Here is an 18,019-nt window from a genome sequence, read left to right as displayed (position 1 = left end):
AAGACAGAGCAGCCCAGAACCGTTCTTTTTTAGTTTCTCTTCTTTTCTCTTCCTCCTCACTCCTTCATTGCCAATAAATATAGGAGCCTATTAATGTCACCGGGGAGAATGGGCGCCTCATTAGAAATGACAACAGCAGTCGCCGAGCTGATACCTATACGACCCCAGTCGGTAAACTCGCTGCTGCTCGGAAGACAGGAGACGGAAATGCTGCATCCTCTGCTGGTTTTTCCTTTCAGGGTAACCTGAGACAGACAGAGGGAAGCAGTGCTTGTTTAAAATGCAGCTGAGAGACAGTATTAGGAAACATACTTTGAAAATGACATAACACCGCCGCACACACTCAGACTCACACGCTGGGTGGGTTTCGGATGAAGCCGCTCAGGTCCCCTTGAAGCGGGCCTCTTGTCAGCGGTGCCTCTATAAATAGAAAGTCTCTAATGGTGTGTCAGGGAAGGTAGAGGTGATGGGACGGGGGCCACGCCTCATTCCTCGGACACGCGTGAGACATCTCGACAGCGAAGCAGATTAATGGACAGGCACGTCTCTGTGACATCACACTGCCTCATTTCCTGTGTCCATTTCCCCTGTGGCCGTTGTTTTGGGCTTGTGGTCCCTCGGGGTCCCGCTGACCGTCCAAGGACGTGTCCTTCACTTACATGGCCACCTACTTCCCTCTGTCTCTCCCACACACACTCGTACATACGCTCCAGCACTCTTCTTCATGTGACTGACCTAAAGGGATCTTTGCTCTAATTATGGCGTGGGGGGAGAAAGGATGGTGGGTGCAATCATGTGATTGCTGCATGCTGATGAAACAGCTACGGGCTACACAATGATGTCTGTATATATAATGAGGCCAATGGTGGTCAGGAGATATACGGCAGAAAAGATGTATAGATGCTGGCCTGCTGTTTACAATGATAATACTTGTTCAGTCCTATGGTTCAGTCACAATCCTCTTTTTCTCTTCTCCTCTCATCTCTTTTTTTGTCTTTCAGGCTGGAGGGAAACAGTACCATCCGACCTGCGCCCGCTGTGTCCGCTGTAACATGATGTTTAAAGAGGGAGAGGAAATGTACCTGACAGGTGAAACTTGATGCCAATACATCCACACTCTGACACACAAACACAACACACACACACACACACACACACACACACACACACACACACACACACACACACACATGTGCCGGTGAGGACGAATGTGTGGTATTTAAGAACACCCAACACCAATATGTCTCTCTCTTCTTCAGGATTCGAGGTGTGGCACCCACTATGCAAGCAACTAGCCAGAGCAGAGAGGAGACTGAGGGTGAGACAGAATTTGAAATTAAAATGTTAGAAGAAAATTCAAAGCCGTGCCCCCACCTCTACTTTTGTGTGTTTGTATCTCACAGCACAGGCGCCTGTCGGAGACGTCCATCTCTCCCCCGGGCTCGTCAGTGGGCTCTCCCAGCAGGGTCATATGTGTAAGTAACCTGTGAGTCTGCAGCTTTTAACCCTCTGTACAGCTGCTACCGGCAAGAGCCTCCCCTTAAAAGCACAACTGCTTCACCAGAGACACAAGCACTACCCATAGGCCAGAGATGTTAGGCACCAATATGCATGTGTTATTCACTAACTATGATGATCATCGATGCCTTTAAAAGTATTTATATTTGCAAGTTTTAAAACAATCAGAAATGAAGATTCAAACTCGGAAAATTGTTAAGTTCTGATAGCATGGCGTCAGACTGAGAATTCTCTACAGCTATTGTTGTACCAAAACTCAAGAGTCTCCAGAGGATGACTCCTATTAACTCTGTTAAACCCTTAAGTTTGCAATCAGTGCCACCAGTGGGTGAAATTGATCAAACACCAAGCTGGAACAGTAGGCACTCCCAATGCACTTGTAGTTTAAACACTGTCCATAAGGAAGGGAATGAAATCACATTAGGGTGCTTCATTAAAGTGCAATAAATAAATAATTACTAACACAAGACCAATTCTACCAGACCAACATGTGTTTATGTGTCTATAATGATCTTCCTCAGGGTTTCGGTCCTGTGCTGTTAACTTTAATTGGTTTTCCTGTGGATTGAACTTCTGATGAAGAACTCTGAGTTTTTAATTATAAAGCTTCAGTGATAAAGCCTTTTTATTTTTTTGTTTAACTTTCATATTTCATCAAATTTTCCCAGTTTTAACCTACTCACCTAGACATCATGTGCATGCGCGCGTGTGTATTTGTGTGAAAAGGAAAATGCCAGGTTTATGAGAAGATTATCACTCCACAGTTAGACCAGTTCCATTTCAAAAACTAGAATGCAACTCGGTGGAGTCATACCTCCGCTAATGCTCAAAAGTCCACTTGCGAAACCACATTCAAATTCAATAGATCTGATTTTGTATTTGGATCCGCACCAAATAAATTAATTAATGAGAAATCAACAAACATTTTTAAATAGTGTTAAAGAAAGTGAAAAATAGAATCCTAGATCTGCTCCTTGGTTTTAATCCTTACCAAAACTGAAAGGGTTCTTTCTTGGCCCATGTCCCATCCTTCCAACGTGTTTCATGGAAATTCATTCACAAATGTTTGCATAATCCTGCTGACAAACAAACAAACCAACAAACACACAAACAAACAAACTGACAGGGGTGGAAACATAACCTCCTTGGCGGCGGTAACAAAGCTTCAGTCAGATGTGGAACGCGGCCTAATTGTATTCTGCTGGTTGAGTGTTTCTGCACGTCTCCAGCTTTAGCATGTCAAGTGTTGTCTGCATGCGAGCAGGAGTCGGCACTCTCTGCCTCGCCCTGCCCTGCTCTCGTCTCATAATCAATGACCTTTCTGTTTATGGTGATGGATGAGGGAGGAGTGCAGTGTAAGCATGCTCTCGCCCTCTCCTCACTCTGCTTTGCTATAGTACATGGTCATACATGCTGAGCTTCCGAAGGTCAACAGCCTACACTGCTGTCAGGTTCTGCAGCATACATGTGCAATTTTGATGAGTGCATGTGCTTCATCACTATCGCTTCTGACTGCTGCATGATCAGGCCCCTGCTGGAGTTTCCATTGTACTTTGTTACTGTGTGTTGTCCTTGTGGTTGATGTTGGGTCTTGTTGCTGTGGTTCATGTCTGTGGTGGGTGTATGTATGTGTGTATTTGTCCTCTCTCCAGGCCAGAATGGAGAATGAGATCCTAAATTATAAGGACCTAGCTGCCCTGCCAAAGATCAAGGCCATATACCAGGTCCAACAGCCAGACCTCATATCCTCCTCATACCAGCCCTACCACAGATACACGTCTGATGACAGGCTAGACACTTACAGCTATGGGGAGGTACTACTGTCACACACTCCGGGCCAAACATTGGTCTTATCACTGCAGAAGAAACGGTTTTTAGGTGCAGTTGAAGTGTATGTCCTCATAACACTCAATCATGTGATATTTTTTATTTATTGAGATGAAAATCTAAGAATTTATTGTATTTTTGTCTGTTGTTTGTTTATTTGGTAAATTGATGGAAAACTGGATGGAAAGCATATAATTTGCTAAGGTACAACTATTACTGAAAGTATTTACTCAGCTGTCAACTTGAGGATATTGTTGTCCATAAAACATGGTGACATAATTATAGGGACATAAAATCAAGATGACTGTTTAACCAAACTTCTGTTAAAGTTGTGGGTCTTTCTAAGAGAGGTCTGTTAATTAAATCTAAATAATGTGCTTGACATTATAGTGTACATTTTCTAGCCTTTGTTTGAATTTACAGAGGGTGAACTTTCCTGCCAATATGCAGACGATGCATTTTTTATATCTGGCTTATTACAAATTGGAACATTTGGGGAAAATACTGCTAAATAAAAGATTTATATTTACCCACCATCACCTCTAAATCTCCCTAACGAAGCCCAAACAAGGAATATTTGTACCACCTAGCATGAGGTGAAATATACTTGTTGGTTTATGCACTGATTAAACCAAAGAGATTTATAAAGTTAAGTAGTGAACTTAACACAGACCTTAGAGTAATATATCATTGTTCCATGCAGTAAACTCCACCACAAATGATATATTGAGGACTGCTTTTTTTATTTGTCTCCCGTTAATAAAGATAACACGTGATGTATAATATTTCATCCCCTCCTATGCTATAGAACAAATAACAATTCTCTTCTCTCTGCTGATTCTCCAGTCGCTCGGGACGCTCTCTCCCTATTCTCAGGTAAGCATTCTTTCTCCCTGGGTAATTTACAGAGCACTTACAGGACGAGTTTTAAAGTGAGCTCATTGTGACCTGTCACTAAGCTATTTTCTCCCCCCTGCCTCTTCCTTTTCTCTCCCCTCTCATAAATCCTCTTTGTCTTTGTAGGACTATGACAGCCTGGATATCAAGCAGAGGCGGTGCTCCAGTCCAGGTTACATAGACTCGCCGACATTTAGTCGTCAAGGCATGTCACCCATCATGCCTCGCTCTCCGCAGCACTATGTCTACCCTGGTGAGTTGAGGAAGCTTTCTGCTTGTAACTTCTGAGCTTAGCACGAATCTGTTGAATAAACATACTAAATCAACTGGCACTCACCACGTTTCTGAGCTCATAATTGTCTTTTGAATTTTAGGAATTCTTGTTTGTAATAGAGGTCAATTACAGGATTATCTAACATTTTGCTTGAGAATAAGTTGAGCGGATTGATACCACTCTAAAATCTGTCTGCTTAGTGTGAAGCTAATGTCAGCAACCATTTATCTTAACCTAATTAATGACTGAATATTGGACTGGAAGCTAATATGGTTCTGGTTAAAGGTTACAAAATCCATTAGGTTAAAAAAGCTTTTCTGGTCCATGAGTTTGCCCCTTATATACATGCCTATACATATGCAACAAATATGCCCTGATATCAGTATCAACAAATCTGCAGCATTAGCGCAGAGTGCTGTTTCACTTCTCCTTAAAATACTAACGCATCCGCTCAGTTGCTGTCATTTCATACAACTCTTGCACATGTGCATTGACACTGTAATAACCACAGGCAAATCAATAACCTCTGTCATTACACAAGTGGAAAGGTTCCCTTCTATAATATGAATGAATGTTTCAGCTGTTTAGTTTTCATCTGCATGTGTCGAGGTCCTCTCTTTCACGCTCACGTTTCCTTTGCTGTGATTGGCTGTGGCTGGCTGCAGGCTCTGAGAGTGGCAGGAGTTCACCTTATTACAGCCAAGAGGGCCGGCCAAGCACACCCACCACAAACCAGCCCCCTAAACATTTTCATGTACCAGGTAGGAACTCCACATCCCCTCATCGCCTTACACACTCTTTTCTTTTTACTGCCCTGGGAAGATTACGTCAGCCATTACTCACTAATGCAAATTATTCAGAAAGGTCACTTTTAGTTTTGTGGGAAGGCGGGGGTTTGCAAATGTGACTGTCGTATTTTTATAGCGTTCATAATTGCTCTGGCATATTCTTTCCCTTACACTGCGTCTTTACCTTCCTTTAAAACCATAGACCTCCACCGTCTCTCCTTCTTTGGTCCAATCACTACGCCAGAAACTCACCTTCTCCTCTCACTCCCCCTCGTTTCACCTCTTCATCTCCTCTTTCTCTCCTCAGCCGCAGGGGACCCCAGCATCTACGGGAAGCCTCCTATCTATAAGAGAACGGGTACAGTGCAGTTAGCCCCGCCTTAGCCTGCCTGTCCTGCTGTCAGTTTAGTCCTGCTGTGTTTGAGTTCTCCGTGTAGATGTGTTCACAGACCTGTCGATGTTCTTCAACAGCCCCTTGTGCTTCAACATTGTTTAGTATTGAAGTCCCAGTTATGGTTGAAAATGAAGCCGCCGAACAAGCGATCAATGGAAAGGATCTCAAATGCACATCTGAAATAGAGTTCGACTCGTACGACTTATTCTAAAATTGATTATAACGATTAAATGGACTTGTTGCGCTAGTAATGTAAAGGAGCGACATGCCACAAGCCACACACGTGCTTGCCTGCTGGCTTGACAAGTGTTGAGTACTTTGGGCTCTGAGGACACACAATTCTGCAGAGTAGAACAAAGCAGTGCAACAAAACACAGTGGAAAAATGCATTACCACTTGAATTTATATTTACTGTAGAGACTTCTCTTTATTTCCTCAGTCTAACCTGGTTAGCCAGTGACCAGTGTGTGTTTTACTGGATAGTGTGGTTGTGTTTTTAAAGGATTTTGCAGGCAACTGTTGTGCTCACTTTTGCAGAAAAGGGGAAGTCTGACTCCTTAATCATGTGGATTTATGTTGTCGCTCAGTCAGTTAGCATGGCAGCGCTGCTTACACAAGAAGCTATTTTTGCCTCTCTCCTTTTTACAAGTCATTAAACTTAAATGCAGTTTGGCAGTCTGGATCGCGTGCAATGAGTATAAACATTTATAAGACAATCTTCACTATCCCCTCGTCACATGACAGTGGGAATCTCAGCTCACAAGACTTCAAATCCCCTGATGGAGAATCGTTTATCTTTCCTGTTGTCCTGCATGTTACTCTGTACCGTGTGTGTTGGTATTTGTGGGTTAGTTACCCTCGACACCCTCACCCTTCGTTGTTAGTCAGCTACAATTAGTACATCACCGGCCATAATGTGTCACAGGAAGTAATGCACCTTCAGCATCTGCTGTACACAGCAAGTTCAACACACCTTGTTAAAACTCTGACATTCAGCCAACACTTCTCCATCAGTCATATTGATCCCTGCTCGTACTTAATGTCTTCCTGAACAGATCCTGATGATTATTTCCTCTTGTTTCAGCACTAAACATGATTGATTTAAATTCACAACAGACATGTGGAGTTGCTGTGCGCATCAATGGCCCGTTGCGTACTAATCAGTTAACAAGTTTGCTACCTGTGTAGAAAAGGGTCTGTATAACACCACCACTGTTTTGCTGAGTGTGTCCTTGAGCTCCGTACAGGTAGCAAATCTTTCACATTGTCACATCTCCCTCTGGGATGCTCCAATAATATTTCACTTTTTCCTTTTCACTTTTTTTTATTGCGCCCAATCACTTTATTCCCTTCCCGTCACCTTCTGCTCCACTTTACCCGGTGACCTTGCCGCTGTAAGTATTTCCCTCATCTCGCTGTTTCACTCACTGTCCGTGGAATAGACTCATATATATCTCATATGTCCGTCTGTGCGTGGTCGGTGTTTGTGATCCCATGTGTCAGGATAATGTATAACCATACGTCCAGTGACAGAGGAAGATGTGAACATCTGCCGTTGGTGTCATGGTGCATCATGTGTATAGGAATTCAATGGATCATGGACCGTGCCCGCATGGCTAATGGCTAACAGAGGGAAGAGCGATCTATCTGACATTACACTGCATGTCACCCCCATTGACTTCCATTGACTGTGCTTTAGTGCAGAGAGACATCAATATCATCGCCTCACACCACTCATGAAGCCACCTTGTGCCACGAGCCGATCAGTAACTGAACTCGTGTTAATACTGACTATTTTCATGCCGCTGGCTGAAATATTGATCTTCTCTGACAGGAATGGTGGGATGATGACTGTGGATTGGTCGGTGAATGTAATTCTCTCGCTGTTGTGATGTTCATTGACACATTTTCCTCCTGAACACACTACGGTGACAGTCTTGGGGCAATAGAATGGCATTTTGGGAAATGCATGGATTTGATTTCTTGCTGAGAGCTTTGTGAGAAGATCAATACCACTCTCATGTCTCTCCATTGATATGAAGTAATATGGAGTCCGGATACTTTGAGCATAAAGGCTGGAAGCAAGGGAAAACAGCTAGTGTAGCCCATTAGAATAGTAACTAAATCCATGTTGCAATACCTGTAATGCTTGCTGGTTGATATTTTATATCTTCTAAAACCAGAGAAGATACAAAAGATTACAAAACCAGGGTGATGGAAATAATATGCTGCAAAAATCTTTTCATTGAAAACTAGGAGCATGTGGAAACAGCTAGCACAAAAAATCTTTTCAAACATCGAGCACAGCGACTTCATGTAACTTTGTCACTGTGACGTTGTCAGTTATCAGAGAAGGGACCGCTACTCCCCCTTGTTTTTTATTATTCTTATATTCAGGTTAATAATATTAATTTGGGTCATTACTTGAAAAGGTTTGTGTGCTCTGATGCTCAGAAAACACATCGCTGTCCTCATAGTGTCCATTGCTGCAGCTCCTCTTTTCAGCTTCTGTCTGAAACACTTGGGATTTGTACAAAATCCTCCACTCACTCATTTTTCTCTACTTTAACTATAGTGACTATTATATAGAGGACTATATAGTGAGTCCTTTCAGACACAACTCACAAATTCTACAGTAAATTTCACATGTTTATCCTACACTATTAATACTTTAAGGTAAAAAAAACATATTGAATGACCATCTGTTAAAGCCCAGTCTGCTCTGATTGGCCAGTTGGCCCATGCGTGCGAATTGTTCGACTCCTTTCCTGCTTTACCTGTCTTTGTTAGAAAGAATGACAGTCGTGCTAATTGGCAAACATTTTTCTAATACTTTTCAGACCATTTACCTACTCAAGAACCTACATGACACACAGGAGGAGAGAGAAACTGAAAAAGCAGCATATTTCTCCTTAACTCAAACATGATGACATGTTATTTATAGCGCTTCAGATGTGCTGGTATCGGGTCATTTTATTTTGAACTGTACAGCAACAGGCTAGTTGTTTCCCTGTTTCCTTTTACAGTAGCCTTCCCCCTGCTCCAGCTTCCTCATCATATTTCCCAAAATCCCAGCTACTCTTTTCCAGAATTTGGTTTTGTCTGCTTTTCTTTTCTTTCCTAACTCATCCCTTTCTTCGCAGACAATCACTTGGACGCAGCCACCAAAAGCAGGACCAGCGAGGACATCCTCAGATCCTCCAGGCTGTCCACCTACTCTCCTGAGCCATACACCCAGTCAGAGTGTGACTACTACCCCTACAGCAGCTCCCCCAGGGGTAAGAAGGATCATTTCACAGGGTTTAGAGCGACAAGCTGCGTAGTTATCTCCCATTTATTTATTTGCATTTTCCACTGGACCAAACAGACATACTGTAGGAGTGCAGGTTGACTTTGTACTTCTGTGTTGTCATATTTATTCACTCGCCCACTCTGTTACTGCGTTCCACTCTGAGCTCTATATTCAAACAAGGGAATCTCTTTCATCTCTCTGCTCGCTCAGCCTATCGGGTGCCGAGAAGACGCTTCTCGACAGGAGGAGATGAAGAGAGTTGGAGTAACAGTCTTCAAAGAGTAAGAGTTTCATTATTTTATGTCTCACTTTCGTCAACATGAAGAAGAGCCTCTCCGCAGAACACCCATAAGTACTGCACTTCCTTTTCTTCGTGGGATGCTTAAACTACCCTCCTTTTCTTTATTTGCTTCTCTCACCATCTTTGCAATCACCGTACATTAAATTAGCAGTTTTCCCTAATGTCTCCCTCCATTTTTCTCCCCCCTCCGCCTGCTTCTCTTCCTTGTTCTCCTTGCACCCAGATCGGGAGTGGCATCGGGAGGTTGATCCTCAAGGAGGAGATGAAAGCCAGATCTGGTTCCTATGACAATGACCCCTGGGGCAGCGCGAGGAATTCTCGTTGCGGGAGCAAGGAAGCGCTCAACACCACAGGCTACGGCACCACGGCATACAACAACACTGTCAACGGCTGTAAGGATCCACCCTGCCCCCTATGTCTCTCCCTCTTTTGTCTGTTCCGGCAGGTTACCACATCTTAATGTGCAGCCTTTTTATGAGCCTCTACGTATATACTGTCATCTGGGTGTGAGGCAAGGGCGTCGGGTTGTGGATGCAGGTCACAGAAGGTCATGGCTGCTTTAGGCCGGATGGTTTATTGACTTGGAAAGATGCTGTGAGGGGAGAACAGCTGGTGCCAAACCTGTTGTGGCCCCGGCAGCGGCAGCAGCACCAGATGTGTCCCGTCGTCGTTTTGAGGCTATCTGATCATTCTGAGCATTTTAATTTACAGAGCGTTCAACCAGGTGTTCACACAGGCCAGCTGTGAATCCACCAGAGTTGTTTCTGTTCGTAAGCTCCGCTGGTCTCACAGCGTAGTGCCGGAGTGGTTTCTTCCTCTGACGCTCAGACACCGGTCCGTCTTCATCTCCATCCAACTGTCACCCCTTTACATACTTCGTTGCTCCATCTCTTTCAACCTTCTCTCATATTTTTTCTCTCCTTTCCCCCTATCCTGAAATTGCCCTCTACTTTCTTACCTCTCCATCAATGCATCCGTCTGTCCGTGTAGCTACGTGTTCCTTGCTCTCTCGCTCTCTCGCTCTCACAGCTGGTGTCCCACATCCTGTTTTATTTATGAGCGGTAAGATCTCTCATTAAAGCTGTTTCTCAGATGGGAGGGAACACAACCGAACCAGGACTCTGCTGGCTGCGGTTGAAAGGCAACAAAGGCTTGTAACCAGACAAGCTGTGTGGTGCGATTAGATGGTGGGAGTGTGTGGTCTGGTTTGTTTTGTGCCGGTGTGATTGTATGTTTTTCAGTTTTTTCCCCCTGAACCAGTCTTGGCCTCTTTCTGCCTTATTGCCACTTTGATGTTTTGTGTTCCTCCCAGGCCTTGACGGGAGCCCAACTTGCTCCTCTTCTGTTTCTTTGTTAAGCCACAAACTCGACAGATGGCTGTCAAATCTCTTCCACAATTTTCTGAATATATTTTAGGGAGTTTAATCAAAATTACAGAGTAAGATGGGGAGAGCAGGGGAAGATTAGAGATGCTGCAGCTTTTGTGTTGTTGTGCAATAAGGAAGATCCCATATATACATAACTGTTTTATTTCTCCACAGCTCCACGCTCTCAGTACAACACTGACACTGGTGAGTTTATCATTTATGTTAATATTCTATAGCTGCTTTTAAATGTTTGATGAATTTGTTACCACAGTATTATGTGGAACAGTGGGATTTTTGCATTAGTCATGAGCGCCATCTTCTGGCATTATCAAGTCACTGTTATCGGATTTTAATGTACCAAACTGGATGAAGATTTTTGCAACTGCTTTGGTATTATTTTATATCTGTTTTCTGTGTTTTAGATTTCGTTTGCAAGTCGGCCACACTGCCAGGATGTAGACGCAATGTCCTCCAGAGGGTAAGACTGCAGCGTGTAACACATGACGTGACTTTAGCTTTTTATGTGTCTTACATGGTCTTAATGTATTTGTGATTCAACTTTTACTTTTAAAACTGAATGTGTTTTATCCTACATCTGGCTGTTCTTAACTGTCCCTTTATGCTTGTTCAGCCTCAGAGTGCAGACTGCTACCAGTACCAGTACGACAGTGCCAGTGAGGTCAACTGGGGAAGCAGAGGTAATTTAATATACATTTAAATCACCTAACACTTATTAGATTGAAGCAATTAATTCAAAGCTGCTTTTCTTCTCTTGTACTGACTTGACTCTGTTTTTTTCTCTCCCAGCAGAGTACAAGGTAAGGATTTAACATAATTACTCCACTAATAAATTCCATGCGAGCATGTAAGCCTCTACGTTGAATGATCTTAGTCTTATTGTAACCTTGTCCCTGAAATCTGATGAAGCATTGCTGCCTTTCCTTCCCTGCAGATTTACCCCTACGAAGCCCTCATTGTCACCACCAGGGGGCGCAACAGGGTGCCCAAAGACGTAGACAGAGCCAGACTGGAGGTGAGTTATGAATGTGTCCTCAGGCTCAACTGTGCTGAGAAGACGTTGGCCCGGGTCCAGTTTCAACTGGTTGCCAAGGTTTTAGAGACCCTTAAGTCCCCAGCAGAACCACACCCATGTAATAAAGGGCTGACAAGCCCAAGCCAAAGTCTCTCAAAAGAAAATTGTAATTTAACTCATATATTTTTTCATATATTTTTTAGATTTTTTACATACAGACACCTTTATATATTCTCTTTTTTTTTTTATCTTAATTTAGTTTTTGGCCTAAGACAACTGACTTAAAACATTCAGTTAATTACTACAGCAATGGAATTAAATTCAATTAAATCAACTTTCTTTACTCAGCTCTCAGCCCCGGTCTCAGCCCCGGTCAAATTCTCCTCATGTTACGACACATGGAGAAACTACGTAGAATGACTCAATAGAGGACATACCTTCAGTCCCCTTATAAATCCACATTTAATTTCACTAGATCCAGATCTTTTGTGGGTCCGCCTCAAATTGCGCAAACTCATAAATATCAGTCCTCTAAATATCCCAATTCACACCAAATTTTAAAGGATTCTTCCCTGACCCACACTTTATCCTTCCACCTTGGTGATTGTCCTTTCAGCCTTTTTTGTGTAATCCTGCTAAACAACCGACAGAGAGCTAAAGTAACACAAATTAAATCATCCTCGTTGGGGTTATGACTATTTAACTTAGGTAATAAATTGCAGTTTAACGAGTAGGCCGCCGCACAATTTGGACAATTGACCATCCAGACAGTAGCAGAGCTCCAGACAGCCCCGTATGGAGAAACACCCTCTATCTCTAAAAGACAAGTGAGTCATGTGGCAACGTTTGCAAATCAACCAACTTTGAAATTAACAAGTCGAGCCCCAAATGTAGCATGACTGGGATTAGCAGCTGTTGTGTAATTACTAGACTTCAAATTGTACTCCCTCACACTAAACAGCAATGAAGGCAAGTTCTTTGTAATGCATTACTTCATATAACATATTAATGTCATCAGTTATTGCCCGACACTGGTGATATGTGTGAATGTATCTCTGAATATTAACAAATATTAGCAAGGAATTAACCTTGATGTTCTCAATAGTATCTACAGACCTGTTGATAAAAGAGTGTATAACAGATAAATGTTGGACCTATAACTGTGTGTTGTCACTGTGTTCTCAGCGTCACCTGTCCCCAGAGCAGTTTGTACAAGTGTTTGGAATGACAGTGGAAGATTTCGACCGCCTGGCTCTGTGGAAGAGGAACGAGCTGAAGAAGCAGGCTCGACTCTTTTAGCGATGTCTGCACATCCACCGAAACGCCGCCATAAGCAGAGCCGCAGACTTTACTGACTGTAGGAAGGAGCGAGAAGAAGACTTCGACTCACTGTCACTGCCATGGCTGACAACCTGTTCTAGATCTCCTCATACGACGAACCAAATTCTGGTCACAGCAGCGTGGACTTGTGGGATGCCGAGGGAGGGCCACAGAGACATGATGCTCAGACTGTTAGGTGGTGCAGCTGAGGCTTTGTGCCGGGGTGGAGTGTTTGCAATAGAGACTGTAGTGTTGTGCTTTTTCCTGAGCCTACAGGATGAAGGAAGGCCTCGCGAGGGGCCGTCTGTGACCAGAGCCGCAGTACCTAAAACACATTGAGGAGAATTTTGGTTTTGCCTTATTTGTAATGCTCTCTTAGTTATGAGTGTGCAGCACCAGCAATCTGAATGAGTAGAATGTAGATACAGCATATCATTTCTGACACTTTATCAGTGCGAATGATTAGATGAGAGGAATGAGTATGTGAGCCTACAGCATCACTTTGCTTTGGTTTAAAAGGATGCGTTTTGTTTACCTATTCCCCCGCTTTCGCTCTCCCACATTTAATACTGTGTACCTCTGGTTAAGACTAATTGATACACACACACACACACACACAAAATACACAGAGCAATCCGAGGTGAACGTATACAAATGTTTGTGTGACCTGCATAGATTTGTGTGAAAAATAAAATAAAAAAAACAAAGTGAGGATGCAATTAAATGGATTAGCAGATCACTTCCATGTAACGTTCTGGTCCAGTAGTGAAGGGCCATGAGTAGATACAGTTCACTGTGCAGCTGTGTGGTTAAAAGAATGTGCAAATGCACTTGATGTAATAGATGAAGGAAACATCAGTTCAGTCCTGTTCCACATTCTCCAGCTCATTGCAATACAATTCTGGCTCAATGTTTTATAGGACGAGGACTGTAGTCATTCATACATTTTAATTCACTATTATTTATATTCTGTTGGGATGTTGATAATCCAATAATTTTGTAACTTCAGAGATTATATTCACTCACATTAAAAAACGCTCTGCAAGGTATTTAACACACTGATAAAGATCCAGGGGTGTTGAAGACTTTACTTCCTTTGAATACTGTTATTTTTGATTTTGTCACTAAAAATTAAACTTTGAATCAGAATCTGTCTCCTCTCATTTATATTTGTGAGCCATTCATTTCTACTATATTTTACTGTATATAGACCACTCTCATGTCTGTAAGGTAAATTAATCCATCTTTCATGGATAGAAAGATGGATTGATGGACGGATGGATAGACAGAGAGATAAATAGATAGATGGATGATATTTCATCTATAAGTGGTGAAAAATGTCTCTCTCTGTGTGTGTGTGTGGGTGTGTGTGTGTGTGTGTGCACGCGCGCCTGAAGAGCCTCCCTAACCCATCATATGGTGACAGACTCTTCTGTGCAGAATAAATGTAAAAGTTGTCTTACCTGCCTGTCTTTTCTCCAACTCCTGGGTGACTCCCCTGAGATGTTCCTCCAGGTTCAGTTTTCTCCAGTGGGCAATTTTCCAATTCCACAGCTACACCACAAATACGCTCACAAAATAAATACATTATATTATATTATTTGTGTGTAATATTATAAATTATTTCACTATCTGCATCCCTCTTAATAAATAAATTAATTCATAATACTAATTTTGTCAATTATTGACATGACCTGAGCTTTAAAGATGTAATACTTTAATAAATCAAACCAACACTGTTCTTCATATATAATATTTAAGACAGCATGAAGCACAGGAGTTGTATCTCTAAATTGAATTCTGGTTTGAAAAATAAAAACACCACAAAATGTTTAATGATTGATGGTCATTACTCCTCTACACCAGGTGGGGGCAGTGTAACGCGAACAAACATCCCTGGTTTCAGTAAATAAATAAATATTGATGGAGCAACATCATACAAAGACATTATGTTTGACTGTGTGCGCTTTTCCATATGTTTGTTGAACAGCAGCTTATGAGGAGTGTAAAAAAAAAGACCATTTTATCCAAAGAAATATCAACCTTTCCATAAAACAGGATTATCTGAGCTCAAACTGATGAATACAAACATGTTTCTTTCTTCAGCATCACATATGATCATTAGTTTGGCTCTGAATTAGGCATATTTCACACCTCTATGCTATTTCGTTCCTCCTATACACAGAATTCTGGCTTCTACAGGCTGCTTGAATCTTAAATGGCCAGACATATTTTGCTTTCCATCATCCCGTTATGCAACTCTACCACATCTCACACTGTTCTCATCATGTGTTAAAGACTTGATATTGTCCAATTGAGGACAAGCCAAATTTATTGATATCGATTACATCTTCTGACAAGTATATAACTTTATAAGCCAACCGGTTTCCATTGATACTTACTATGTAGAGGGCTTTTGCATAATGTTTGTTATGGTGTGGCTCTATACAAATACAATTGTATTACCGACTTGTTGTTTTCACACAATAAATGACATAATCCTGTGGGAATGAATGTGTTAACATTTCAATATCACCTGATGATGATTCCCTGGGTTTGTAGGATAAAATATGAAACAAAAGGGTTTTCAGTAGTTCTGTAAGAACATAGCAGCTCTCATTAGGAGTAATCTGCTTACTTTGTACTAACTTCTAAGCTTTTTATATTTGCAAACATTTCGTCTTTGTGCTATTTGACCCTTAAGTTGTTTCATAAAAGACAGATTCCAATCGAATGAGAACAAAATGACACCAGACCTACTGACAGAGAGTGGTGTTGCCTCACATGCTCTTTCAGAAATAGAAACAGAGTTCAGGAGTCCCAGTGGCTGCTGGAGTATAGGCTTTCAAAACACCATTGTTTAAAACAGAAAACAAGGAGGAAGCTGTAATACCTTTGGCTCATCTATGAATGTAACACTAAAGAAATGTGGGAGCATTCCTGGGGTTTGTTGAGACAAGTTCTGTGCGCGGGTGGAGAGGGACGGCTCAGAGTCTCAGCTGTTACACCAGGGTTCACTGAATCTGAGTTCATCATCTTTCAGGATGTTTAGGCAAAAAGCAACAATACAGATTAACTTTACACATGAGATATATATATATATATATATATATATATATATATCGCCAACTATTATCAAACATTAATAACAGTTGATAGTTATTAGTCCATGTGGTGAAGAGTACATTTTTGGTCTAGCTTTCCAGGGTTCAGGTTTTGAAGTTCATGATCACCCCTAGAGAAATCCTGCAGAAAGTCAAATAAGTCTTTCAATTCTATTATCTTAGCAAAACCAGGGAGGTCATCTCCAAGGTCATTAAAGACAACCATCTCCTCCACCAAGATTTGAAGAGGAGAAGCATCATGCAGGACGCCTTCATGTCCAGTCGGAAGTCCATCGTGACATCCAGAGTTTCACCATAAACGCACATTAAATCCCAAATAGCATTTTATGTATTTTTTTTTAAAGCTCTGTTTATTATATATGCAGCTTAAACATTTGTATAAATAGCACACTGTATCATTATTCTAATGAATAACAACAACATCTATAACACAATCTGTACTTTGTTTCCAGTCTTCAGACTCTCTGATCATATGAGTAGACAGAACATATAAGTACACAACAAATTAACTTCTTAAAATATGGTACACAGTTAAACATAGCAGCAGTCAAAAGGCACATGGTGGACAGGATGACAGTGGGGCAAACCGAAAGAGAAAAAAAATGTATTGAGAGAGCAGAAAGTAATGCAATGTACATCCAGAGGAAGTACTACATAGTGGTTAAAGATAGTAGCAGTTGTAATAAAAAAGAAACAGTAAAATTACTACAAGAATTACTACTAGAAGCTAAATCACTTATCTGACTGTAGCAAGCAACATTTCAAACTCTTCATTTTATAAAGCCTCTGTACAACAACGTCAACAACAACAACAACAACAACAACAACAACAACCAACTCCGGTGTTGGTCGATTTATCGGGTTCGCGGTATTGACGTGTTTTCCCACATGTGAATTTCCGACGTGAAGAAAATCGAAGCACCAATGAGAGAGACGCCAGGTCCGAAGTCATCCCGCCCAGATCTGTCAGTCAACATGACCACGCCCATATAGCCGCGCAGGGATGTAATCGGAAAACACCTGTGTGTGTGTGTGTGAGTGTGTGAGTGAGCGCTAGTGTAGTAAAACATGGCGGTGGATTAACGACGGCAGACTGTAGGACCCAGCAGAGAAGCAGCAGCCTCCAGTAACTACTGTACACACACACACACACACACACACAAAGACACACTCACACACACAGACACACACGCACACACACATGGTCCGGCGCTGCGTTTCAACAGCCTCACACTTCTTCCCCGGCGGGATGGACACAAGCGGCAACAAATGTAAGTGGACTTTTCTTGTACAGAATCTCTGCTGCAGAAAAGTTAAACGTGTGTTTTCCCTGTGTTGTGTCTCTACACAGTTTTTTCATGTGGTTGTAGAGATTTGCATTATGTGTTAATGGGTTACACACACGGTGAAGACCCTCTCACACGCCCACCGTGTGTTTCCTTCCTCTCACACCTGTGACTCTCTACTGGAGGGAGAGTTGTCAGTTTATACTTTTCATCTCAAAGTTTGAGCCTTTTTAAATCTCTGACATATTGCACAATCTTCTTCAGTGATATTCTCGAAATTTAAATTTTCAATCAAATCAATTGTCTGTTGATTGGTGGTGCACATTTTAAAATGTGAAAGTTTCTTCTGCTGAAGAGCTAAAGCCACGTTCTGATCCTGGACTGACTATTGTTTGGGAAAGTGAATCCCACTCCCAGAGTCAATTCAAATATCTGGATGAAATTATATATTTGGAGATCAGGTTGTCATGGCAATCTCTGATATTTCACGCCACTTGCAGAGAATCGTTCATGCAGGCCCATGGACATCTTCAGTGTTTTAAAAGCTGGGAATAAGAACTTGTTTTTTGCTGCATGTGGGTTTTTATTCTGGGAGCC

General features: G+C 42.0%; 2 protein-coding genes across 2 annotated transcripts in view; both read left to right on the top strand.

Annotated features, from left to right (window-relative positions):
- The window catches only part of ablim3 (actin binding LIM protein family, member 3), a 44,189-nt gene extending 30,082 nt beyond the window's left edge, over window positions 1-14,107 (top strand). The window contains exons 7-23 of the mRNA XM_061080247.1: window positions 1,002-1,089; window positions 1,260-1,318; window positions 1,404-1,475; window positions 3,171-3,332; window positions 4,192-4,221; window positions 4,369-4,495; window positions 5,182-5,277; window positions 5,612-5,662; window positions 8,842-8,976; window positions 9,201-9,271; window positions 9,515-9,683; window positions 10,833-10,862; window positions 11,081-11,136; window positions 11,290-11,356; window positions 11,469-11,476; window positions 11,611-11,691; window positions 12,877-14,107. Coding sequence (XP_060936230.1) covers window positions 1,002-1,089; window positions 1,260-1,318; window positions 1,404-1,475; window positions 3,171-3,332; window positions 4,192-4,221; window positions 4,369-4,495; window positions 5,182-5,277; window positions 5,612-5,662; window positions 8,842-8,976; window positions 9,201-9,271; window positions 9,515-9,683; window positions 10,833-10,862; window positions 11,081-11,136; window positions 11,290-11,356; window positions 11,469-11,476; window positions 11,611-11,691; window positions 12,877-12,990 — 1,416 coding nt within the window. The 3' untranslated portion in view covers window positions 12,991-14,107. The remainder of the gene's footprint in view (window positions 1-1,001; window positions 1,090-1,259; window positions 1,319-1,403; window positions 1,476-3,170; window positions 3,333-4,191; window positions 4,222-4,368; window positions 4,496-5,181; window positions 5,278-5,611; window positions 5,663-8,841; window positions 8,977-9,200; window positions 9,272-9,514; window positions 9,684-10,832; window positions 10,863-11,080; window positions 11,137-11,289; window positions 11,357-11,468; window positions 11,477-11,610; window positions 11,692-12,876) is intronic.
- A 3,239-nt stretch (window positions 14,108-17,346) lies between these two features.
- Window positions 17,347-18,019, top strand: part of afap1l1a (actin filament associated protein 1-like 1a) — a 28,133-nt gene continuing 27,460 nt past the window's right edge. The window contains exon 1 of the mRNA XM_061079327.1: window positions 17,347-17,407. The gene's annotated coding sequence lies outside the window, so the exon portion shown is untranslated. The remainder of the gene's footprint in view (window positions 17,408-18,019) is intronic.

The sequence above is a fragment of the Limanda limanda genome, chromosome 10 (genome assembly GCF_963576545.1).
Source record: "Limanda limanda chromosome 10, fLimLim1.1, whole genome shotgun sequence".
NCBI lineage: Eukaryota > Metazoa > Chordata > Actinopteri > Pleuronectiformes > Pleuronectidae > Limanda > Limanda limanda.
The sequence above is the reverse complement of the archived record's forward strand: the minus strand, read 5'-3'. Positions and strand labels throughout refer to the sequence as shown.